The sequence below is a fragment of the Phasianus colchicus genome, chromosome Z (genome assembly GCF_987193195.1).
Source record: "Phasianus colchicus chromosome Z, bPhaCol1.hap1.1, whole genome shotgun sequence".
Lineage (NCBI taxonomy): Eukaryota > Metazoa > Chordata > Aves > Galliformes > Phasianidae > Phasianus > Phasianus colchicus.
The window spans coordinates 50,431,751-50,458,065 of record NC_143476.1 but is presented as its reverse complement, the minus strand read 5'-3'; the positions used below and the strand labels follow the sequence as shown (position 1 = coordinate 50,458,065).

The window sequence follows — 26,315 nt, the reverse complement described above, 5'->3', positions numbered from 1 at the left end:
GGATCTAGGAGAGCAGAGAAGGTTTTTACGCAAGCAGTAGGATGGTAGTATCCTCTCCTTGTCACACAGTGTTCCAAATGAGGGAAAGATAAAAAACACGGAAATCCAGTGTTAAGCACCTCTCATGTCCTTGAAGTCCTCCTCTGTGTGACTGGCTGAACTTGGTACAGCATGTCTTTAACAGAAATTTGAATCCATCACTGCTTATTTGTTGGTTAGTTCTGTGTTACTGTGGGCTGTGCTACAAATACAGGTTCTTCTACAGTGAACTCTGGCATATTTTAAAAAATAGCACGTTTACTGGAAAAAACACATTTTTCAGAAGCAAGATTATGAAAGTCTTTATTGAGTTTATATTTTTCCCGAATAAAAAAAGAAAAACAGAGAGAAGTCTAAAGTGTGAAGTTCTGAGATTTTTAGTGAAAGGCTTCTGTTCTAGGGAGTGAGAGACAGGGAAGATACTCATAACTGAGATATTGGTTTGTGCCACCAGGAGTGGTTACAGTTTTCAAAGATTTACCTTGGAATGCTGTGTGGTTTGTATCCTTGGATAGGGATTCCCAGCCCCACAAGAATCAGGAATATTAAATAGAGAATATGGAGAATATGAGGAAGTAAATTATCTAGTGATTTGATTATACATTGATTTGTTAGTAGAAATTCCACTTTCCTTTTCTCGTATGTTTCTCCACAGCCCAATGCAAAGTGTTATTTGAATAAGCAGCCAATTTTCAGCCAAGATACATGCCAAGATATGTGTAAACATTTAGTAAGACTAATGCAAAGGAAGTATGGCACCATTTGTTTTGCATCATCCTCCAGAATAATACATAGAAAAATTCAGATCTATGGAAATTAATTTTACAGCCAGACATACAGTTTATCTGAACTTGTGTACTCTCAAAATCACCCTGAATGTAGATATCAACAGCAGTGTGAGGAGTAAAAGAACATGTGAATAGAGAGTAGGCATTTATTTCTTGTCTACTACAAAGATTTTTTTTTCATTCTTGAATGCATGCTGTTGGTAGTAAACAAAAACAGCCTGAAGGAAAAGTGAAGGGAGAAGAGGTGAAAACAAAGTATCTTTAGACATCATCTGTTGATAAGTTTTTTGTTTTTTTGGTTTTTTTTGCACAAAGGTTCAACCACAAGAATAAGGCACACACAAAGTGCAGAGCAACAATTCGAATTCTCAGTAGCACACAAAATCACTCACTCTTGTGCAATTCTACCAAGTAAAATTTTAACATTAAACCTAAACAGTTCTTCCTTGAAAAATATTAAGCATTCTAATATTGCATTGGAGTCTGACCTTAATAAGAAAGAAAGAAGTAAAAACAAATTACTAGTATGGAATGAAGCCAACTCAGCTATGTCATAGCTAAATCAGCTATGGCAAAAGAGGCACACTTAGTGTTGCTAAGAGAAGAGTTTGGCTCGTTGGGAGATGTTTATAATGAGAGTAGCATTAGAATTGGCAGAAAGCTATTGCACTAAAGTGTGGAAATTTTCTGTAATTATTACTTGGTAGTGGTAGTAATGGAGTAATGGTACATCAGTTTTCTGCTTTTTGATGCAGCAGACTGTAAGTTTTCTTCTTTTGCCAAACTTAAGTACTCCAGGTTTTAGTTACAGGAGCTTTTTTTAGTACATTCCCAATGATGAACAGCTCCAAGATACAGACATAACTTCTTGAGATGCAGTCCCTGATTTTTGCTGTCTTCCATACATAGAGGAGGATTACATACCTACCTACTTCCTTTCTGCTCTGACTCAGTTTTGCTAGCTACAGGAATCCATTCTCACAGACAGATCCTTCTGTTTCTGCACTGCAGCTGGATTCTGACCAACAGGCCTAGAATCTCCTAGCTTGCACTTAAGGTCGATTTTTCTCTGTAAGGGGCTAATGACAAGATGGAGAAATGCCTATCAACATTATCTGTCATTGTTTCAAAGTCTTTTAAAATATTATATGCTCTGGCTGTAGCTCTATATTAACTTGTAACTAGTAAGAAATCTGTAATACTACTCATTTGCAACTGGGATATCTTATTTCCTCATATTTAATTTGAGACTTCATTGCAGTTTTTTTTTAGAAACAAGCCAAACAACAACAAAACTACTCCTACATGTCTTTTTATTGTAGTCCACTAACTTTGATCAAAACTTTCCATGGTTCTGCTCTTCTTAAGGCTTAAATCTATGTTCCTTAATTGTAAACTGATCCTTTCCACATCTGCCCATCATGTAAACCATGCAAAAACTCAGTGTTTTTAAGGTCCTGTAATACAGAGTGAGCTTTGTCAACCTCAGATAAATCAGAGTTGCAGCTGTTTGTGTTCTTTATGAGTGCAGATCATTTTTGTGTTAGTTTTCTGGTGATTTTTTTTATTTGATTCAATAAAATAAATAAGAGGATTAATAAACCTATTGTTCTAATAACGCAGAATAGACAGAGAATGGATTGTGTTATATTTCTGCTATTTGTACTGCTAATAACTCAGACTTACTAACCGCATTCTTTGGACATCTTTATAAACTGTCAGTTTATTAAGAAATCAATGCTAAAATAATGCTGTAATTTCAAAACATTCATCTACGTAGGTATATGTCTCTTTCTTTCATGCTTTCCCTCTTGGATGCTCACACTGAAGGCTACTTACCATGAATATGTTGATTTTGATGAAGATGCACAGTTGTAAGGCTCCCAACCTTTCTTTCCCAATATTTGTGATCCCAGCTCGGGAAAAAAAAAAAAAAAAAAAAAAAAAGGAAAAAAAAACCTTATCTGTAGGAAGCTATTAGGTTCTTGACAGTCACTGATTGGTCACTACTCTTTGCTTTATCATATAGCTGAAATGTCTTACTTTGAAAATAATTTATATGAATGAATTCATATATCCAGATGAAGCGAATATGCTTATTGAAGTATTTTCAGCTGGATCTGTTGACTTTTTGCCTTCCTTTACCTCCCTCTCTGCCTACAAAAAAGTTATGTTCTTTCATGTTCCCTGTTTATTTGAACAAAATTTTTTTTTCTTAATGTGGATTCTCTTCCTTGATTGAGGAATTAAGTGGGTTTATGTTTAAAGTTTCCAAAGTGCCTTGGGGCCCAGTGCAATGAAAGCTTGCTATGTAGACAGTTTTTATAACTTTAACTTTGAAATTATCATCAATGCAAGTATTTTATAGAGATTTTTCTGAAACATTGCATCTGGCCGTATACTGTATGTATACATGTTAGATCATTCATCATCTGATCAGCTTAGTCTAAACAGTTGACAAGAGATAAGATAAAGGAGACACTAGTGTTCTTACAGCAGGGAACAGTGGTACAAAGCAATTAAGAAATTGCCATACTATGTTATAAGCTAGATTCCCTTAGCCCGGTACACTACCTAAAGCAGAAGGCAATTCAGAAAATCAGACATACGGATTTAAGTCCTACAGATGCTGAAAGGCAACATAAGTAGGTGGTAAGTGCCCTTTCTGAATATGGGTGCTTTACTGAATTGCAGCCTTTAGAAATACTTGGCTCTGAGTCCTTTCCGTGGGTTTTGAAACAGTAATTTGTTTATGATCTGGAGGAAAGTGTCCCTGCTCATGGCAGGAGATTGGAACTACATGATCTTTGAGGTCCCTTCCAATCTAAGCAATTCTATGAGTCTATGATGTATCTTTTGGGTTTGTCTGGAAGTTGGTAGAAACCTTTCCAAGTCTCAGTTAAGTATTGACTCTCAACTCATTTAGAGCAGATTTTCGCAATAGTCTTCACAACACTAAAACATTTGAAGAAAAATAAAAAAAGTAGTATGCTACAAGTTGATATTTTTGATAAATACTATCAAGAATGTCCTAAGTTGTTGTAGTGCTTTCATTCTGATAGGTTTCACTCACAGTCCTCAAAGGCAGAAGGCAGAGGGGGAAAAGATTGTAGGGGTTGAGATATGGACAAGAAGATTGCGAACCAATTACCATCATAGGCAAAACAGTTTCAAAATAGGAAGATAATTGCCTGTTTGTAACAGGACAGATCAATACAAACTAAAAGCAAGCTAAAAACTTGCCCCCCTGTCTATCTTCTGTCTTCTACCTCCTCCCTCCAAGGGTTGCAGGAAAACAGAGAATGGGAGCTGCAGACAGTCCATAACACTTTCTCTCTCTTGTTCCTTCATGGTCACTCTGCTGCTACTCCACATGGATCCCTCTCACAAGATGATGTTCTTTCCAAACTGATACTAGGTGGCAGCTCTCCCCGCACTGATCCAACACAGCTCCATACCGTGAGGCCCACACTCCAGGCACTGCTCCACCACTGTCCCCATGGGCGGCAGCTTCCCCAGCCCTCCTGCACCACTGAGGGTTGCTCTCCAGAGCTGCAGCTCCAGCCAGGAGCACAGCTTCTGCTGTGGGGGCTCTCCATGGGCTGTATCTCATTCAGGTCTTACCCACTGCTGCAAGATGGGTTCCTCCGTGGCTGAATGTGGAGGTCTGCTTTGCGTGGTGCCCATGGGCTACAGGGGGACAGCCTGCTCCTCCATGAGCCTCTCCTGGGCTAACGAGAGCTTTTACTCTGCACCTCCTGCCCTCTTTCTGCACTGATCTTGGGGGCTGCAGTATTATTTCTTACATTTTTTCACTCACTGTTCCCAGCTGCTGTTGCAGATTTTTTCTTTCTTAAATATGCTGTCTGTCACCATCATCTCTCACAGGCTCAAAAAAAAACACAATGGGGTATAATAAATAAAGTCACTACATAGCAAATATGGTGTAATCACTCAACCTAGATAATTTTTTTTCTGAGAAAACCTTGCATTTTAAGTTTTGCCTAGGCTGTTAAAGGGGGTGGAGAAACTGGCAATGTGAAGCTATGTTTCTTATCCCAAGGTAAAACAAATTAAGTGTGTATGTGAAAGCATTTTTACCTAGCTGCTAGCTCTTGTACAGCTTTGGAACATAAAACTAAGATGGTTTTGATTCATGAGAGCAAAAGTGGAAAAGTCGTCTTCTGATTATACTGCTTGAGACAGAATAAATTAAATGATTCACCTGACCTCCCTCTGACTATACAAAATTTTGCTGTCTCATTTTAAGCTTGTCCTATATGTGCTTTTTGCAGTAAACCCACAGTAAGATGCACTCAAGAAAAAAAAGTTGTCTTATCCCAAGGAAAGTGTACTGACTGACTGTTTGGACTTACCTTTTTTTTTTCCTCCCGTTCACTTTGGAAGGAATTCAACTGACTAGCTTAATTAGACACCAATTTTTAGAATACTTCATGGAGATAAATGTAATAAAGCCTGAAGGACCTAGAATTTAAATGTTCTAAATTTGCATAAAAGACAAGGTAGTATTAAAAGTGGACCAAATCTAGATATAATTCACTTGAATGTAGAAGACCATCCCATCACAAGCATGACATCACAGGTTTAGTTACCTGTGTAAAATCAATTCCCATAGTGATCAGACGTATACTATGGTAATTTCCTGAAAATTCATAATCCTTGCCAATGTAAAAATGCTTTTTCTTGAATACTGTGATTGAATCACATGGTATGAGAAGTTTTATAATTTTTTTTTTTTTTTTTCAGACTGTGGCAGTCTACTATTTTCTAATGTTACAGGATATATTTTTGACTTCTCAGATTTATTAATTAGGGAGATTTCTTTTTCTCTTTGGGAATTATTATTCTTTGTAGAACTTTTTAAGTCACCTCAGCCAGACTTAAAATGTCATTTCTCACTTGTAAAGAGCCTGAGAGAAAGGCTGGGACCTAAATTGCTTGAGTTGTTGAAATATAGTACTATCATTAAATAGACGGTTTAGTTTCCAAATTAAGCTTCCTTAGTCAGCAACACAATATATGACTGATCAAAAACTAAAGAAAACTGTTAAAAGAATAGAGACTGTATACACGTATAGATGACATTGTTGTCACTGTGAATAGAATGACCTTTTTCTTTTTAATTTGCAGCTTCTTACAGTATTTAATGTGATCTCTGCCCTGTGTATGCAAGTATATCTTAGTAGCTGAAAGACACAGGGCAGCACTTGTAAGCACAGGCTTTTTTATGTTTAAGGTACCTGGTGATTCATTTTTGCCTTTGTTACAACATTCCTGTGTATTTTGGATGAGCTTATTGTGATCAGATTGCTTATTTTTTGCAGGTACCGCTGAACAATTACTCAATGAGTAGACAGCTGACTCTCTGTTTTAATCAGATACTCCTGCCTCTAATTCAAATTGGCAGAATTTTATTCTATTAAGCAGGCCTGCTTTTAAAGATACTTCCTTCAGAATACTGCTAAATGGGAGTAGACATGGTAGATCTAACATGATGGTGTGAAATAGAGATTGTAACTATTAGTTGTATCTCAAAGGAATATAACATGTAGTTCTGTTGAGAGATGGAGGGGAAACTTTTCATCTTGAATTCAAGGAAATTAAGAATATCTAAGTCAAGATATAACCCATGTCTGGAAAAGTGCTGCTGCTAACCATGCCAATCATGCTAACCATCAATAATTTAGATCTTTGGTCAGTCCAGAGTAAATTAGACAAGATTAAAAATAATTATAATGATTACTAAGAGCAGTAAACAAATGTTTATTCTATGATTTTGTTGAGTGTTTCATCATATTGATTGACTGCTTTCGAGACTTGATAAGCTCTCTAGCATTAATTTTCCTAGTTGCATGTCAGGCATAACCGTGATCGATCTGTCTCCCAGTGGCATAGCAAAGTTAATATTTAAAGGTGTTCTAAAATCATTCAGTAAAAAATGATTGATGGATTCATTGCAGATTCTTTCACAGTCACAGATACAGTCCATAAATAAACTTCCTATACGGTCAGAATGTTAAGCAGAACTTTCTCAGAGTTGGGGAAAATGAAAACCAACAGAATTCTTTGTCATGTAAGTTAAATTAAAACCAGTGTTGAGAAGCTTGCCTTCCTGCTTTAGAAATTCGAAATGGAGGTTCTTTTTGGGCACTTTGTTGATTATGGGTCTTCACTTGAGGGTAGCTGCAGATACTAGAATGATTCTTGCCAAGGTATTTCAGTGCACAGGACTGTGCATGTTCTTCTCAGAATTTATAGACAGCTTATTTAAGTATTATTTTTCAGTATTGGCATACTGCATGAACAGTGTAATTTTTTTAATATAATTTGCTTCTCTGTAAGTTGGGAAGTTTTCAGCCTAGGTTGAAGTAAATTCAGCAGAAGCTACTTGCAAAAGCAAAAGTGGAAATATTATTTCTGAATGTACAAATAATTCTGCCTGTGGTTATTTTAGTAGCACGCTGCTTGGTCAAAACAAACTATTTCCTTTTGTATTAGTTGAAGCTCTAGACTATTCCAGACTTCACTTTGAGTGTTATCAGCATATAAAGAAAATGTAGGAGAGATTAAACTTAAACTAAAATATATTAACTACTCAGTAACTCTGAGGATTAAAATCTATTGGTGCCTTTGAAATCCATAAGTTTATAGAAGTTGTTCTTTTATTTAATCTTCTTTGGTACTTTAATTTTACTTATAGGCTGCTTCTGTAACAACTGGTTTTGTGTATTTCCAGTTAAACTTACTTGTCCCATGGTTTTTTGTTGTTTTTTTTTTTTTTTCAGTGGAAGAAAGAAAAATGAGAGCACATATTCATAAATTACGTTTTATAATGCAGTTTACTATCTTATGTGTTCTATGCCTATAGCCATTTGTCCTCTGTTTAAACACGCAAAAAATCTGATCTGTCTTTTATTTGCTCATATCACCTCTGATGGTATTATTCATTAAAAAATCCATAATGTACTACTACTGTATTACATTCAGTACCGGAAATTCAGGGTTTTGCTTAGCTACTTCACTGTTAAACTTAATGTGAAAAATGTCTATTTTTGTGTGTATTCTCTAACTTTTTTTTTTTTTTTGAAGGTCTGGGTTAACTGTTGAAAGTATCTCCCAGAATTGGCTTGATACTTCTGGCATACCAAAGGTAAATTCAAAATATTTGTTCTCTGTTCTTTCTGGAGACTTGCATTTCACATTGTATATATAATGTAGTATTTTTAAATAAACAATTTTGATTATGACTCTACATCTTAATACAAAGAGAAAGAAGAGAACATTTGCTTTAATTGGAAGGGTGCAAGAGAAAGGACAATGTAATCATGCATCTTGATGTTCAATCATTTCTTGAAAAAAAGTCCTTGATTTTAATACTATGTTTTAATCAAGAAAATAAATAGAAAATTCAATATGTTGTAGAACAGCTGCTTTAAGTATAAACTGATGTTGCATAACTATAGTTTTAAGGTACTAAACAGGCTCTCTGAAATAAAAGAGTGTTCTACCATTTTGTGTAGAATTGTCTCTCTGAGGATATGCCTTACTTGTTTCCACAGTCAGCTCTGAAATCACAAGTAAGGAAGATAGGAGTATGCTAAAGAATTGAAAATAACTGATTTGTATGAAAACTGAACACTGTCTGCTTGAGTGTCTACTGTAAGCTGTGCAGAATGACTAGCAAGTAGTTTCATAATTTCCCGTGTCTACTGAATTTGTAGGTAAAACATAGCAAAAATATAGCTGTTCTTTTGAGAATCAGCATGCTCAACTCTCCTCTATTTCTTTCATCAGTAACCTGTCTGATTTCTTACTCTTGTTGCCTTCAGCACTTCTCAGGCTCTTGCAGGAACTGATTTCCACTGTACTAAAAGAAATGGAGCTGTCATTCAGTGCATAAAAAACCTTGTTCACTTAGTGCTTTATTAAATCATCTGGGGAGGCCTTATACCTGAAATCAAGACTGTCAAGGCTGCTTAGTAGCTCTCAGTACATTTCTATCTGTAATCTGTTTATGACTTTATTTACTCTCTAGAGAATTATAAATCGTTTGGTGTGCAGAAAATTAGAAACAAAAAACACCTTAAGACATATTATGTGGGTTTTTTTCAGCAAAATATTTTCTTAGCTGTTGGGATAGATTCGGGTTTGCAAAGGTATATAAACCATTTTCTTGGTGAATTCTGGTGAATTATCTGCATTATAAGCAGCAACCGAGGAACTCCATGGAGTTGATTTTTGCTGTCTTATATAGGTTGCATGATGAGAGAGCCAGTGTGTTTGTATAGGAAGCTTTCTGCCTGTTCTTTTATGTGGGATGATACTGCTGAGCTTGCTAACCAGGCATTGTGAACTGAGGCACCCAGTATTCTTTGCAGTTGACTGCCTTTCTTGAGTGGTGGAGCCACTGGAAAAATTTCTGCTCCAGAGGTGTTGCAGAAGCAGAGCAGCAGTGTCCTGTGCCTTACACTGAAATTGTCATCTTTCTGCTTATGAATCTTATTTTGCATATTGAGTCCTGTTGCATGGTAGCTAAAATGTCTCTTAATTTACAAGTAATATTGAAGACTACACTAAATTTTGAATAGAAACTTCCTTACTGAAGAGATTATTTTACTTAATGGGATTAGGAAATATGCATCATACTGTCCATTCTGAAAATTAAATCAGAACTATTTCCTTTTGTATCTTTCCCATATGTGAGGCTTTTTGTATTATAGTGTCTTTGTTTGTTTCCATGGTGTTTTCACTTTTAATGTTTGGGTTGGTTTTGCTCAGGAAATTCATGTCAGCAATTGAACACAAAGAAAATTCACTCAGCTCGTTTACATGCTCATTTACTCAGCATTATCTACAAAAATATTTATTTAAGAGTTTTCTTCCCTGGTTGTATAAAAATATATCAGCTCTGTACAACCTTGTGTGTTCTGTAAGATTTCATAACAACATGATTCTTAAAGACAGAGTTTCTAGCCTTCCCGTCAGTTCAGCATCTTCATGATGGTGTCTAGCCTGAGACAATTACCAGGGACTTGTGTAAATGCTGAGGGTATACTTTCCACTTACATTGCTTGAAGAAGTCTTACTTCACATTTTCCTTCCAGTGGATAAATTAACATTTTGTGTTCCTTGAGTCATGCATCATGACACTGATCTCATAGAGATCTGTACTCTTTTACCAGTACTGTGTATCTTTTGCCTTCCCTAATCTTGCCTCCAATTCTGTCCAGGGAACAGTATGTAGATGTATATGTATAAAAACACATATGTACTCGTTTCAACTTGTTTTTTATAACTAGCAAAATCATAATGTTAATCAATCTCTTGTTACCATCAAACTCTCAGAAAAGGCATTTTGTTTTTTCTAAATACTGGGCCAGTTTCCAGGCTCTTCTATACACCAGTACGAATTAAGAGTAACTCTGTAAGTTAAAGGAGTCATACCAATCAATAAAAATGGAATTGTCCTGTTGCTGTGAAAGAAAGAATTCTGCATGCCAAGTTACACTTCCAGCTTCTGTATTTTCTAAAGCATTAAAGGGTTAATCTTATAAAACAGAATACGTGATAATTCCTGGCCAATCTTTTTCATAAATGGGAGAGTGCCATAGCACAATAGTTATCTTGAAGCTTGCTGTTCAGTAAGGTTTTCTTATGTAGAAAACAACAAGGATCATAAGAGATGGAAAATAAGCAAGCTTTTCTGAAATACATGCTGTCAGAAAGATGTTTTCCTGGGAACACATTTTGAGAAGGCAAAACGTCTTGTTGAAAACACCATTTATCAAATCAAGTATCAGCAACCCTCCAGCATGCAGCGCTGCCTCAGAAGTGACTCACTGGAAGATTATAGAATACCTTTATCACGCGCAAGGCTAGTAATGACATAACACCACTAACTTCAGTCAATGATTTAAGCTGGGAAACAGTAGAATCAGAAGAATGAAACAGCATTTAGAGCAGGAAAACACCTATGAGCTCACTTGAGTCCACTTTATTCATGCCACTGATGATTTGTTCTCTGAAGTATGGCTTCTGTTTCCGTCTGTATAATAGATTTGCTCTAGTTTAATTACAGTTTAAAACTAAAAGGCTGAATGCTTGTGGAGGATATGTTCTGCATAGATTGTCTTTCATAGTGTCTTTCCATTTACTTTGTGTTAATTTCCTATGCTACCCTAGCAAGTTAATCTTTTTAAAAATAAACTTAAAATATTTAGCATTGGGCATTTTTAATTGAGTAACAGATGAATTAGCACTAGGTAGTTTCTGTATCTCATAAACTCCTAAAAGTACTTTTCTACCTCATTCTCATTTTACTACCTTTTTATTGCCACTGTGAAGCTGCATTGTTCACAACTTGCTCTTATTTGTTGGTAAACTTGCTATCTTATCTTGAGTGTTCCTTGAATGTACATTTGATTTGCTACCTTGTGTTATGAAAATGATCTTCTTCAGATTCACTCCTGAGTTGCTGTTTCATCCATTTGTTAAACTTAATTATTTTGCCTGTTGCACCTTAAACAGTGTTTCCTGATTATAATAGCTACTACCAACAGGTATTTCAGAATAGTACAGCTTTTCATGAGCATCAGGAGAACACTGCCATGATTTCTGATTCTGAATGAACAGTGGAAGACAGCCTGCTCTTACAGTGCTAAAAATACTTGTATTTAAATATATATATTTTTTTCCTCTCTGATCAGGGAGGTTGGGGGGTTGTAACTATGGTGAAGGAAGGTAACTTAATCCATACATACTAATGTTTCTTGTAAACCAAACATACTTCTAGAAATACACTGTCAAAAGAGTTCTTCCATTGATGAATATTCATTTATTCATAGTATTTCTGGTTTTGTTTATACATGGCTGGTTTTCGGATCATCCTACTCGAGGAAATAGATTGCATAGCTGAAGGAAACCCATAGCAAAACTTCACTAAACTATTTTTTAAAAATGAAGTAAAACATAGTTTGTGGATTGTTCTGAATCAGTGTAGATAATATCTGTCTGTGATTTCATAAATTTTAAGGGATGTTCTAGCAGCAGCTCAAGTACATAATATGAATAATAATATGATCTATGAGTAGTATGATTTCTAAGGAAGTCATTTGTTACTAAAAAGAATCGTGACTTTTGCATAAGTTATAAACTTTATACATTTCCTGTTTCCTTTTGCTAAGAGAAAATGAAAAATGAAGGGGTAGATCTGTAGCAGAATGCATCATAGTTTAGTGGTTACAGTCAATTATTAACAAACCAAACAAATTCAAGCAATTTTTTTAAAGAATGTACTTATGCTTCTAAATTATCTTCAGCAATTATTTTCTCAAGTTTTACAGATGGTATTAGAAAAATTTTCAGCAGAGAAATTTCTTTCTGGGTGAGAGTATAACTTAAGGCTTGGACATACACTTGGTATTATCTAGTTGTGCTTTATTTTGCAATTTTTCTGTGTAGGTGTATATAATAATGGTAGATGAGTGGATAGCAACGTTGAGACAGTAAACAAGAGACACTTGTAGCGTTTGCTGAGATATTATAAATCTGTAGGCACTGGCAGCAAGAATGACCTGCTAAGTAGGTCATTCAAGCTTGTAATTTGGGAGAAAAAAATGGGAAACAGTTATGAAAAGGGATAATTTTCATACTTGTTTAATTAAGTTAAATTGTGACTGTTAGACTCATTTCAAACTTGGTAATAAGTACTAGTCACAACAACAATGTGCTGCTGCTTCAATACTGAAGTTTGCTGATCAGCTTATTTTTTATTTTTTATCTGAACGATGACTCGTTTTTGTATGTTTTCACATCATTGCAGAGAATTACTGATATTTGAAGTTTAATGAGCTGATACTTGAGAAGTAAACTGAAGAAAGCATAATTGCTACTTATAAAAGTAATTATTCTCGTATAAGGAAAGTACATATTGAAGAACAGATGTTCCCCATAAGAAAAAAAAAAAAAAAAGTTTTATTTTGCTATTAACCTCCTTGGAGATTAGCAGATAAAAAAATCCTTCCAAAGTCCTTTAAATTCCAAGTTAGCATAGGTCATCAATGTAAATTGATTAATGGATAATCATCTCTAAGGATAGCAAAAAAAAAATCATTTTACTGTCAACTTCACGTCTGATTTTCTTAGAATATGGGATTTTGAAAAACACAGTATAGCACTGTAGTATGCATAGTTATCAGGTGAATAACAGAGAGGAAAAATACACAAAAAGACATTCTATTTAGATAATAATTATGCATCTGCAAGTCTTCGCAGATAGAACAAAGTGGAAAAAAATGTATCTTTTTGTGGCAAACTATCAAAAAAGTAATAAGAATTATTATTATTTAAAAATAAAGAAGGTTATTGTCACAAAATATCCCTCTAAATTGCACATAATACTGCTGAACAAGGCCCAAAACTTAAATATTTTTTGTTTGTTGAACAATTAAAAAACTCAAGAAAATTGAGTTTATATAAATTTATTGACTTATATAAAATGATAAGTCACCAAGTTTATTTCAGATATACATATTTCAAATTCAGTCATAGCGTAGAGTATTGTTACAGTTTGGGTAAGTTTCTTTGGCATTGCATGTGATTGCTAATTTTAGAAGTAAGACACAGACACTCATGATAAAAATAGCATTTGTATGAATTGTTGCATGATCCCATTCTAAAATTGGAAAGCAGATTTCCTCAGGCTTGGCATACATAGTGCTCAGTAACTTGGAGGTGGAAGTTCATTTTTAAATGTTAGACTGGAAAGTATTGGCCGTAGCATTTTATTGCCTCCCTTCTAAAAGTGATATTTAAAACATAATCATAGAAATCTTAGTTTAGGCAATAATTGAACAATTCAGAAAAAAAAAAGTCATTTGGGGATTTTTAGCTGGAATGGACATATGCAGTTAGGTTGAGGAGGATACTTCACTGGAGTTTAATGACCTGCTAAAATTGGCTTACCCCTCCAGTCAATAGTCAGATTTTCACAAATATCTTTCACTTTTCCTTCATTCTACCTATCATCATTATGTATGTCCAGCTAGGAAGTACAAAGTGCATTTGAAATAATGTTCCATTTCTAAAATAACTGCGGACTGGATTCCACACATTTGTTCATCAGAATCTTTTTAAGTTTAACAAATCTCCAGCAGTCATTCTATTTCCCTTTTTCTATTTGTACTGCTGAACACAAAAGCTATGTTATGTGCAGAATGACTGAGCTTATCCCTACTAGAAAGGAGTTATGTTTGGTATCTCCAGAACAATAAGGTTTTGCTGCCTGGTCAGTCAATGCTGGATCAGGTTCACATTCCCAAGCTCCTACTCTCCCATCTACATATGCAGGGGATGGAAACACAGCAGAGGGAGGAAGGACAAGTCCTTTTTTACAGAAGTGTTGAATAGAGAATTGTCAAATGTGGACACAGGTGTGCTTGCACAGCAATAAACATTGATTCTAATTGACAGTAAAAATATCCTATGAAAAGAAGTTAGCAACCAATTAATTTTTATTCAGTCGAAACAATTCTTAGAGGATTTAATATTTTTAAGCTGTTTTGGAGAGCGGAGGCCCCTGAATGAGTGAAATATCTCAAGTTTAGAGCCTGTTATAATTCATTTTACTGAATTGGACACAGGATATGAAATAATAACAGTCAAATGCTATTTCAGAAAACAATGTTTGAGAGATTTCTAGTGCAGGAGAATGGCTGTGAAGCTGATGTAAAAAAACTCTATTTGACAGGAATAAGTTGCCACACAGCAATTGAAGGATTTTGAAAGAAATACTCATCTACTGCCTGAAAAATCGCTCTTCGTTCTGTAGTTATAGAAAGACATGCATGTGAATGGGAGGAATTAACATGTAGGAAAGGTGCATCTCATGCATGTGTGTAAATACAAACTATGTACTTGAAGTCATCGTAATGCTGGCCAATTCAGTTGTGATCTGTGGGTTCATCCAGACATCTAGTCAGAAATAAGGTGCTCCTGAGGGTTCGTAGCCTCACACTGCTCTCTACTCTGGCCAGAGGTGATGACAGAAGCTCTTTGCTCTGGAGTCTGATGCTTTTTTTCACGCATTCTGCAAAAACATTGAACTTCTAAGTACTTTTAGAGGGCAGATTGTAACAGAATACCATGTAACAATTTGCTGTCCTCCACCAGAGTTGATAGAAGCAATGTCAAGATCTTACCTTGCTTTTTACACGCTTACCATTTAGCAGGTAAAGATATACTCTACTCGTAAAGATATAGATGATAATTACCTTCTGTTTTATTTGGAGAAAATACAACCCTTCAGGAACTGCTCTAGAATGGGTCCTTCAGCTCTGGGCAGTGGCAGGTTCCTTTGGAGCAGTGGGAGCTGGCTCTGATCCGATATGGGGCAGCTGCTGGGCTGTACTCAAAGAGGCCACCCTGCTACAAAAACGTTGCCATGCAAAAACCTAATACAGAAGGGAATCCTTTTCCAGGATGCTTTAGCTATTCTGTCTGCTCTCCTGCTCTCTTCTAGGCTCACAGTGAAGTTTAAATGCCAAAATGAAGATGTCTTGGGAAAGATAGTTTTGAAAGGCTGACAAACCTATTGGTCAGTATAAAAATTAGCAGTGAAAGTCATGGTTCAAGTCATGGCTATTATCTTTAGCATATTGGTTAACAGCTAATTGGCTTTTGTCTTGAATATGTTCCTTTTCTGGAGCTGATGGAAGGGTTTTTGATTGCTTCAAGAGATCAGCAAGACTCAGAGGTCAGTACCTCTGAAAGAGGTATTCTGGTTTTTTGGACAAGAAACACAGCAGCTTCACTTTCTTTGTCTCTTTATGCCAGAGGAAGAAAGAAAACACTACTTGGTACATGAGTGGTGCAGGACTCTCCAGTATCCATGTTCAAGCATGTTTATCTTTGTGTTTTGGGTTTTTTTGTTTGTTTTTTCCCCGTAATTTCAAGTAAAAAATGAAAAACAACTACAACAATAGCAACAGTAAATAAATACAAAGAACTTTCAAATTTCTATGTATTTTGGCCAGCTTGTAACTATCCACTGCTCACCAGGATCTCAGTAGATATTATTTATATGATATACACATTGTGTGTCATTATATATACGTTACATATTATTGTTTAGAAATAAGTTGTAAGTATACTACTTAGAGGTCAGAGAAACTTTCTGTATCAGATTATGGATTTGATCTTAGACTAAATAGCTGGTTGCGGGTTTTCATCTTTAACTATGAACTCTCTCCCCATCACAGAGTTGCTAATGGGTATCTGAAGGTTGTATTTTCAGTATCATTATTCGAAAGTCATATTGCAGTGTACTGAAAGTACATCCTTAAAGTGTCTGTTTCAGCAGGTTGTTATCTCTTAGAGGTAGAGATGTTTTCAGGAAGAGCAAGTTTGACTTTAACGTAACATCTTTATAGGCCTGTTTCATTAAAGAATGTTAGAAGCATCAGGCTGATCTGTTGGTGCTTACACCACCACAGAGATGTCTGGAGGAATTTTAGAATATTTGAATTCATGGTATCAGTGTCAATGACCATCTTTCCTAAAATACACATGGCATCAAAACAACTTGCTTTCCCATTTCCTTTAATAAAGTTGCCCCCATGAAAACTGCACACAGTCAGTTGGATGGCTTTCTGTTCTTACACGAATGTATTTTGGACTTGATTTCTTTTTCAGTAATTTTGATCTGCCATTGATATACTGTCTCTTGGAAGTACAGGTTGCCATGTGGCTGCAACAGCTGCTTCACTATTTTCAGTTGTAGCCTAATGCCTCCTCAGTCTCTGCCAAATTCTGGTAACAATAGCATTTTTAAAACTTTGAAATTGTTCCCCCTGATGTTTCAAACCATTATTAATTGTTTTGTGAGTTGCCGGACAAAATCCCTTTTTTATATTTTAATTTTCTGAACATTTTTACAAAGGACTGTAAAGCAAGTCTCTTCTACTGAAGTAGATTTCAGTTCACACAGTCTGTTCTGATTGCATGTCTTAAATCATAGAATTGTTATGTTTGGAAAAGACCTCCAGACCAACTGCCTTATTCTCAGTTTCCAAGTAAATTAATCTACCAATTTCAACTAGCGTTCTCTCACTTTTTTACTAAATTTTTGGATTATAGGAAAACAGTAATATGCCTTGCATTTTATTGTTGTTTCTTTGAACTATCTTATTGATGTGACAGAAGTGATGACAGCATTCAGAAAAGTAGGTGGTATCATTCAAGTTCCATTAAATAAAATAAAATAAAATAAAAAAACCGCGCACACACACACACACACAAAAAACCCCTAGGATTATTTTATGTTATGTGGGAAGACAAAGGTACAAAATTGTAACTTGCAGGCTGGTGAAGATCGTTAGATCCTCTGGAACCAAACATGGTACAATAGTGAAGTCCCTAGACTTTACTTACATTTCACATAGATCTAGGTCTGTACTTGTATAAAATTTAGTAATAGAGAGAAAAATCAAAATTCTAGAAAATAAATGCTGGAAAATAACTTGGCTGCATTAGTTATTAATTTGCTCTACTTTGCAGAAGCTCTTCTGAAATTCATTTACAGTAAATACACTTTTTGTCCCCTTTTCAATTATTTTGCTTTTGCTTTTCAGTTATCTGAGGAGTATAAACCAACAAAACATCATTGATTCAATGTCCAGCACAGATAAGATGTCCTACATTTATCAATATTGAATGCTTTAGCATTAGAGCAGCACAGACCAGCTGGGATTATAAACAATTTAGGCAAAGGGAATGTGTGTGATTATAATGTTTTATTGATTCATGAAATATTATTAGTAGCCATCATAGCCTTAGCACTATAAAATCATTTCTTGTTTCAAATGAAACAGTTGTATGTTGCATAAATATGTTATTGTTTTGTAGACTATGTGCAATCCTGAAAGTTCATTGTATACTTAGAATCTGGTATGACTTGAAGAATAGTTGATGTGTAAATCATTGCCTGTGTTATGTACTAGGATATTGATCCTCTATTCATCCATTTGGTAGAAAGTACTACCTCCTACTCCATAGTTCAAAATCCTGCTGCTGAAAGTATGATCGTTTGCATGCTTTGAGATGTATAAATGCTTCCCAATCTGAATATTACAAAAGACAGTCTCCAAAAGAAAGCCTGCCCAAATAAAGGATATACAGATTGAACTAATCTCTTAATTTCAGTTGTGCGGGGATTCAGGAATGACAGGTCATTGTCATATGGACAGAAAAGAGAACTGTTGGTGAAGTGTGAAGCAGTGACTCTCCCTGTAAATCAGGTGTTCCATCACCCATTTTTCTAGCGTTAGCTCTTTCCTTTTGGGATACGAAAGAATACAGTAGGAAACCAATGTTCCTAAAATGATCTTTATTCCATCCCATCTGTTTTCCCTGTCTTCCCTTCCCCTCCTTTCATCTCTTTCCATTCTCCCTCTCCCCAAGCAAATTCTCTCAAATAGTCTGATCATGAGCTAAATCAGTAATTACGGAGGCATCAACAAGTATAGTTAGAAGCTGACAGCACAGGAACTGCACTGTGTGGCCACAGGCTCATTAGGCTCACCCTGCTCCTCTCACTGCTTTCTTTAACTCTGCAGTCTCTTCACATGGGCACATTAGCTGTTTTCTTCAGTAGCATTGCAGTTATCTAATTATCTTACAGTAGACCAGTGTTCAAGTTTTTATGTGTATGGCAGCCAGCACAAGAAAACCCCAAATATTGCTCCATGGGACATATTACCTCTATAAAAGGTCAGTAACAATTCCTGTTGCATTTCTTTTACTGCTGTGCACTCACTAATGAGAAAATGGGAGCTACTTCTGAGCTTTAATACACTTTCAGTTTGTTTGTTCAGGAGTGTTCATCCCAAATCAGCCTCAGGATCTGCTAGTCTGAAAATCAGTGTCTTCTCCAATTTTCTCCCCTGGTTTTCTCCACCAAACACTTGATGGGAGAGATAGTGTAATTATTTAAAGTATTTTGGGAAAAAATATCTCTCTGTTTCTATGACCCAGTCCTTCCTGTAAGAACTTCTGTAGGAATGTGCGATCTAATCTATTAAATGATTCAAGTTGGTGGTTTTTTGTTCTTGTTGTTGTTTGTTTGTTTTTCTCTTCTTTTACGTAGCTGCATTAATTTCTGTTTGCTACTAACATTTTTTTCTTCATATTCTTGTTCATTTTCTTCGAACTGTGCTCCGTCATTCTTCTGCCATTCAAACACTCCGACTGAGAGACAATTTGTAGCAGCTTTTCAGAACTACTATTTAGAAGAAAATGTTTTACACTGTTTTACAAAATAAAAATATGTTGTTGGCACTGGCTTTAAGGGGACCCGTTTGTGAGTGAAAAAAAAAAAAAAATCTATATTAAGATTTTCTATTGTGATTGCTCTATTTAAAAGTTCTTCTTTGTGTAATAGTTCATGGTGAAGTTGCTTCTATTTAAAGCACTGAGTTTGATCTTGGCTTTGATCTGTAGCTTTTGATCTTGAAAGAAGGATGTTGTGGCAGTAAAACATAAAGAGTAGGAGGACATTTTTTCCTTTTTCTTCTTCTTGTTACAAAGTTAAAGGGATGTTGTCAAGATTTAGCAGGCAGTAATTGGACCTACCTTTATTTACTTAACTCTGTTTGCAAAGTCCATCTAATTCTGTATGCAGGACAGTTTGCTCCTGCACACGTTTTTATGAGCCCTCTTTTTTCACAGGAGGACGGCTTTTCTTTAGAAGCTTTCAGAGAATGGTCATTTATAGCGGAGAGTATAAATTAGTTCTAAAACGCTGAGAATAGCTTAGTTATACCAAGTGTGACTCAGTTGTTTTTAATGCTGAACACAAAACATCAAAAATAACCCAAATAGAAGATTTCTGAGATTTTCCATGGCTGACCTAAGTTGCGCGTCTCCCATCGCGCTTAAGAAAAAAACGAGCGCAGAAACATCTGCTGAAGGCCCATGCCTAAATTTAATCACCTGCTCGTGCTCCCGTGTTGAATATCAAGTTTTTCTCGGAGGCCTCAGTGCTGCACTTGCTGTGCCGCGATAGGAACAGAACCTGCTGAGGTGCTCGTACCGAGCTGCCCTTCAGAACGCACGGCATGCAGTTACCAGCTGCGTTCTTCGGCGTCACGAAAGCACCGGGGCAAGCCGTCAGGCATTAACGGTGCCGCACTCCTGACCCAGCCTGCTCGCCCGTCACCAGGGCGCAAGGCTGTTTTGCTAGGACAAATTGCGGAGGGCTTTACGGGAGCTGTGCGCCATGGGGCTCGGGAGAGGGAGAGCCGTCCTGGGGCTGCGGGCTCGGAGGGAGCGCGGGGCGCCGGCGGCGACTCTTCAGGCCGGCCGGAGGAGGCGCGAAACTCCCGGTGGGGTCACCCCGGAGCCTGCCGGTCCCTACGTCTTTAAGGCAGGCTCCTCCTCTGCGCGGGGTTCCGGGGCCGGAGCGGGGGACCCCACGGAGGTGTTGTATTTCCTACCGAAAGCAGCGGGACGGCTGGGCTGGGGGTGGCGGCGGCGGCGTTCCTCGGGGAGCGGCTCGGCTCGGCACGGCTCCGCCTCACCGTGCGCTTTCTTTCCGTACAGCCGCTGCTGGAGGAGGGCGAGACCTGGAAGGAGTGCAAGCTCGTGCAGCAAGTGAGCGCCGAGGTGAGGAGAACCGTCCGTCCGTCTGTCCGCTACCCGCTTCGCCCCGCTTCGCCCCGCTTCGCCCCGCTTCGCCCCGCTTCGCCCCGCTTCGCCCTTCGTGGGTCCCCTCCCCGAGTTGTCCGCCTGACCTCCTCCCGTGCCGCTTTTGCTTCAAAAGCATCGTCGCTCTCTTCCCAGGCATAGAGGCGCTTGTGTGGGGGAAAAACCCACGTGTTGTTGTTTTGTTAAAAATAACAACTCCACCGGCTGACGTCGGTGGCTGGAAGTAAATTTCTGATTTGTAATAGAAGGTGTAAGGGATGGAATGCAGAGGTTGTCCCCAGGATTTTTGCACGCAGGAGTAATAACTTTACATTTGGCAGCCCGGTCTGGCTTCATACACCTTTTCTTTATTTAAAAACAGCAACAACAACAACAACAACAACAAAAAACAACGACCAAAGCACCTTAAGCTGAAAGGTAAGGTGCAAGTTTGCTTTAGTAAAGAAAGAAAGGAAAATAGCGCTTCACAGGGCGGAGAACAGTGTTTCACTTCAGCCGTGTTCAAGTAACTAAGCAGATTACCTAGACATCGTTCGGGATAGGAAAATGCTTTTCCTCTCCCAGTGAAGCAATGGAAAAAATTGTCTCGAGTCTGTTTATAGCCTTCTTATTAATGCCGAGTGGCTGCACTCGCATCACATCTTCTTTCTAAAAAATCACTGTGGTTTTGAACTCCAGGTCACAAAATGGATTCAGGCGAACCAGAGGATCAGGAAAAGCAGCAGGAAGAAAAGAAAGCAGGACAAAGTTGTTTTTCAAAAGGTAAGGATTCATGTTGTGTGTTTGTGTAAATGGGCAAAGGGCTGCATAATAGAAAGATTTTAAGATGATGCCTTATAAACTATAAAGAGATGTTCTTAGTTTCTCTGACGAGGTGATAGTAATTATTTCACTATGTAACTTCTATGGAAATAAATGGTAGAAAGAAATCATTAGCCTGCAATTTCAGGGACAAAAGTTCCCTGTTTTTGTGTTAAAATTCAGTGTTCTGCAGAAGAAAGGTAAGAGCACTCTCATCAGAAGTATCAGTAGCGCTTCAGAACAAGAGCTTATCACAGGACCTGCACCGTTATTTGTTAATCTTCAGATAGGTTTAGCTGATAAACAATCTGTTGGTGAGCAGTGGGACAGTAAAATATATGATGCCTGCACTGAAATAGGTGCTCTGATGATGCTTTTGGCTCTTCAGTCGAAGTGGTTTTCTAAGTCTTACAGATCATGTAGTTGCACATGGGAATTCACGAGGGTGTCTTGGTGATTATTTTAGAAATTACTGCAGAGGACTTCTTCAACTGCATAAGCATTAAAACATGTGCTTTGCCTGTTGTAAATGAACAACTTTTTCTTTTTCCTATGATACTCCTATAATACTGACTACTTAAATCATGAAGTAGGGAGGTAAATAATCAACTGGAACTTGTATTAAATAACCGTTTTTTCTGTTCTCTTGAGGAAAAACATGATTCTAATACTTATCACTTATGAATAAAGATGCATTTCCAAATGCATTGACAGAATTTTGTGGGTTTTTTTGCTCATGTTGATTTTAGAAACATATTTTTAATTATCATTTTTTAAAACATTACCTTTAAAGGATCAAAATAGCAGCATGTTGTTTTGCTGTTTCGACAGTGCTTCTAGAATGTATGATGAATCATTGCTGTTTCTGTAGCCAAATTCTTGCTGATAGCATGACTGCCAGCTCCTGGGATATGTTGCCTTAGTATGGGCATTGCAGTATTTGACAAATGTCTACAAAGTGCATTGTTGTATGTGGTGACTCATCAGCTCTGCAGTGCATTTAAAAAAACGCCACCAAATTACATATCATTTAGAATAAGATGTTCTGTGTTGTCATACTTTAGAATGATGTGATCTAAACAGAGATTGCATAAACTGTTAAACCAAGTAATTCAACTTCTGTTTATTTTCATGTGTGTGAATGTTTATTTGCACGTTTTCCATTTTTATTTGTTTGGTCTATATTACCACTGATTTCTTAACAGTTCAAAAATATCAATATGTGAATTGTTGAGCAAAATGCACTGAAGATGGAAATAGCCCTAATACAAGCTACAGATTGCATACATTTTGAAGTAATTTTTAAATTACAGAGGAAGAAGTAGGTCCGCTGCCACATTTTCAACATAGTCTAAAAACCACTTTATACTGTCACAGCCTCTAGTGTGTAGACTAATCGTATTAGAATGATAAAATAAAAAAATAGTGTATTATACTATGAAATACCCTCTTCTCAAAAAACAATATTGTTGCAAGGTCTGTAACATCAATATGAATTAAAATTAAAGGTAAGAATACACATTTTCTTCTAGTATGTGTAAGTATTAATAATTCTTTGAGATTCAATACTCAGTCACAGAACTGCATCTGCAGGTTGGTCAACCGCCTGGGAACAAAAGGGCATATCAGTGACCTTACATTTGATAATGAAATTATCGATTAGGGGTGGGAATTGTTATATTCTCTAGGAATTTGTTCATTGCAATGATGGCTTTTCCAGTGGAGACAGAGAAGAGGAAAGGGAGCGTGATTTTCTTGGCGCGGCAGAGCTTCATTGCAATATTAAAATTCAGACTTTGGTTACAACTTATCTTTCAGTACAGACTTACCAGCCAAAGTAGGTGGTACCCAGTCAGATTATATGTTACACTAGTATGTTTTTAACTTTGTCTGGATATGTCTTGGCTTGTAGCAGAAACAGTGTTGTACAACAGATTAAGTACTTTGTGAGTAAATAAGAAAGAGAATAAATTTGTAATGAAAAAAGGATGGAGAAAGGATTGAAGAAAAAAAAAAAACAGATGAGATAAAAACATAAGGTGAGAACGGGAAGATGAGGAGCAGAACAATAAGGAAACAGAAAAGTAAGAGCTGGTATCAGCTTGTATCACAAGTGCAATTACAGTAAGGTTACTGGCCTCTTCTGGTATAGCTAGAAAACCAAGCTAATCTTGCTTTCAGAACAAGCACGAACTTGCTAAAGTTAGCTTCAAAACTGTCATGTTCCTGTTCTTTTTTAATGTTTTAATTTGAATCCACTACACTGAGAATCAAAGCAAGGACCAAACCTGAAATAGATATCTTGAACTTACATACCGTGCAGAACTTAACAACTACAGAAAAAAATCCTGAGTGTTATCCAGATAGTGTTTGTGTGAATCATTTTCAGAACCTTACCTTTCCGAATTTGGTTAGCTTTACAGAACTAGGAACCCTACAGATATGTAATTTCAGGCTCTTAATGCTAAATATTTTCATCATTTAGCTGTATACATTTATGGATTGTTTGGAAACTGTAACTATATGGCTCAAAACTTTATTCTTTAGGGTAACACTGCCTGAAAGCTAACTTCAAAAACACTTAATAGCACAGTTAGATACTGTGCCTGTGATTTAAAAAAAAAACAAAACAAACAAACAAAAAAAGAAACAACAAACACAAACAAAAAAACCAACTATGGAGTTTTTGTTGTAGCCATGAAAATAATAATTTAAAAAAATTAGTCCACTTCTGAATCTGGTATTAGCTGTATCTCGTTTGCAATACTGTTGTGATAGAATTTCCTTTTTAATAATCCCTGCTGCCATTTGAAACTGTTGTTGTTTCACAGCGTGCCTTCTGAATACATATTATGATGCATGTTATTGCCACGCTTCTAGATCAGTGAAGCAACCTAGTACCACACATACAGTGATGCACCCATTCCTTTTCAGAGTTGGAGGTGACCATTTCAAAATTAGGAGAATTCAGGCCAGCATGGCCATGTGCTAAAATAGTTTGAGGTTTACAGATAATAACATGACTACTAGTTACAGTACTTCAAACCACCAGCCATACTTCCTCCATGCAGTGAAAGTTTAAGGCCACTTTAATGTAAAATATGAAATTCGTACAGGAAAGAAAAAAAGAAAAAAAACCAAACCCTCCTAGCAGAGGGTTTTTGTTTGTTCTGATTGGCAGGAAGAATTGGTTACACTCCTGTGATAGAAGAATATTTGGCAATCGGCCTCATTGGAGGTATTTAATGAGGCTGTCTTTGTGCGTGTTATCACAGGACGAATTACTGAAACTTATGAAGTCTGTTTAGTTTACTGAACCCCTTTTTTGTGTGTGTGAGGTTGCTATGTGTACCTTTACACCTTAGCTTACAAGTACCTTTTGTCTTGAATAAAACAGGAAATGGAAAATGTGATAACAGATTAGTTCTTTCCAAAATAACAGAAAAACAGGATTTGACAGGATTTGATTGCTTGTAATATTTCTCAAATGTCTCACCCGCAGAATTTGTTTAATTCATTCTGAGCAGTGATTCAGTGAGTTTGGAAGTAAAGCAGAAAGCTGTCCATCTGGGGACATTTGGAACTGCAACAACTTTTTACATTTAAAACTAGTACTTCATAAGCTACCTTCTACAGAATTTCCTAAAAATTTTTTTTTATTACTTGAGAATATACAGTTCCGGAGACATTTAGATCAAGTGCATTATTCAAGTTCTCAATGTTACTGATTCTGAAGGCTCCAAAGGAGCTGTTACAATCTTCCTGCTCAAACATGCTTTATTTCGGTATTACATCTGTTGCATTTTAGTCTTACATTTATTAAACTACTTTCGACAATGTGTAATAATTTTTAATAATGATTCTTGGCGATCGATATCAGGCTGTCTTTAATCAGTTTAGATTATATTCAGATATTGTATAGTAAAGGCATGTGTAGTTCTTCCTAAGTATGAAATTTATCATTTGAATTAAAAGAAGTATGATCATAGAAGGCAAAGGCTAGAGCCTTTACGGATCTAATTAAAGATTTGGAAGTTCTCATTCTCCTTTCTGATAGCTGTGGTCACTCAGTAGTGGTTACAGATTACTCTTATCATACTGGCCCTCCTGCTTGTCATCTACCCTCCAAAAAAGCTGTGTAGCTTTAATTGAACAGAGAGGATTAAATTCCTAAAATTTTGTGGATATCGCTGTGCTCATTTTTCTTGTGTTACTTTTCTGGCAGGTACAAATAAAGTGACCTCTCACAACTGGCTAGTTCCTATCTACAGGTGGATGCATTGCTCACAGGTTTTGTACAGCCTGTGGAAGCATTTAAAACCAGCTTACAGTATCTTGACATTTCATGAATATTTGTAGGATATTTACATATTTATATTTTATTTTTTTCATAGTTTGGATTCAGGCATGATATCCAGTGGCACTTAATAAAGAAAGTGTAAGAAATCTTGTTGTCTTCCTGAATCATAACCATGTTCTAGTTAATAATCAGCTCTCAAGAAAAACTTTTATGTTTCTTGAAAAATTTCTGATGGAAAAGAAATGTGGGCAATTACGTGATTTGGTTCTTTCCTACCCTTTATACTTTTAATTTAGGCATCCACTGGTCACCTCCAGTGAAATTTGTTAGTATTCTAAATCTGCCATGTTCCTGTGAGAGCCCAATAAAGGCAAGACAAAAGCATGAGCTCTATCACACAGAATCACAGAATGGCCAGGGTTGGAAGTGACCTCAAGGATCATGAATCTCCAACCCCCCATGCCACATGCAGGGCATCGAACCTCCACATTTCATACTAGACCAGGGCCCCATCCAGTCTGGCCTTGAACACTTCCAGGGATGGGGCATCCACAACCTCTCTGGGCAGCCTGTTCCAGCACCTCACCACTCTCTCTGTAAAGAATTTCCCCCGACATCCAACCTAAATCTTCCCTCCTTTAAACTTAAATTTATTTCCCCTTGTC

The 26,315-nt window shown here is 36.7% G+C and overlaps 1 protein-coding gene across 1 annotated transcript in view; it reads left to right on the top strand.

Moving 5' to 3' along the window:
* AOPEP (aminopeptidase O (putative)) overlaps positions 1 to 26,315 on the top strand; it is a 175,978-nt gene that overhangs the window by 89,984 nt on the left and 59,679 nt on the right. Inside the window, exons 11-13 of the mRNA XM_090131202.1 lie at positions 7,938 to 7,998; positions 20,445 to 20,507; positions 21,228 to 21,311. Of these exons, the coding sequence (XP_089987328.1) occupies positions 7,938 to 7,998; positions 20,445 to 20,507; positions 21,228 to 21,311 (208 nt within the window). The remainder of the gene's footprint in view (positions 1 to 7,937; positions 7,999 to 20,444; positions 20,508 to 21,227; positions 21,312 to 26,315) is intronic.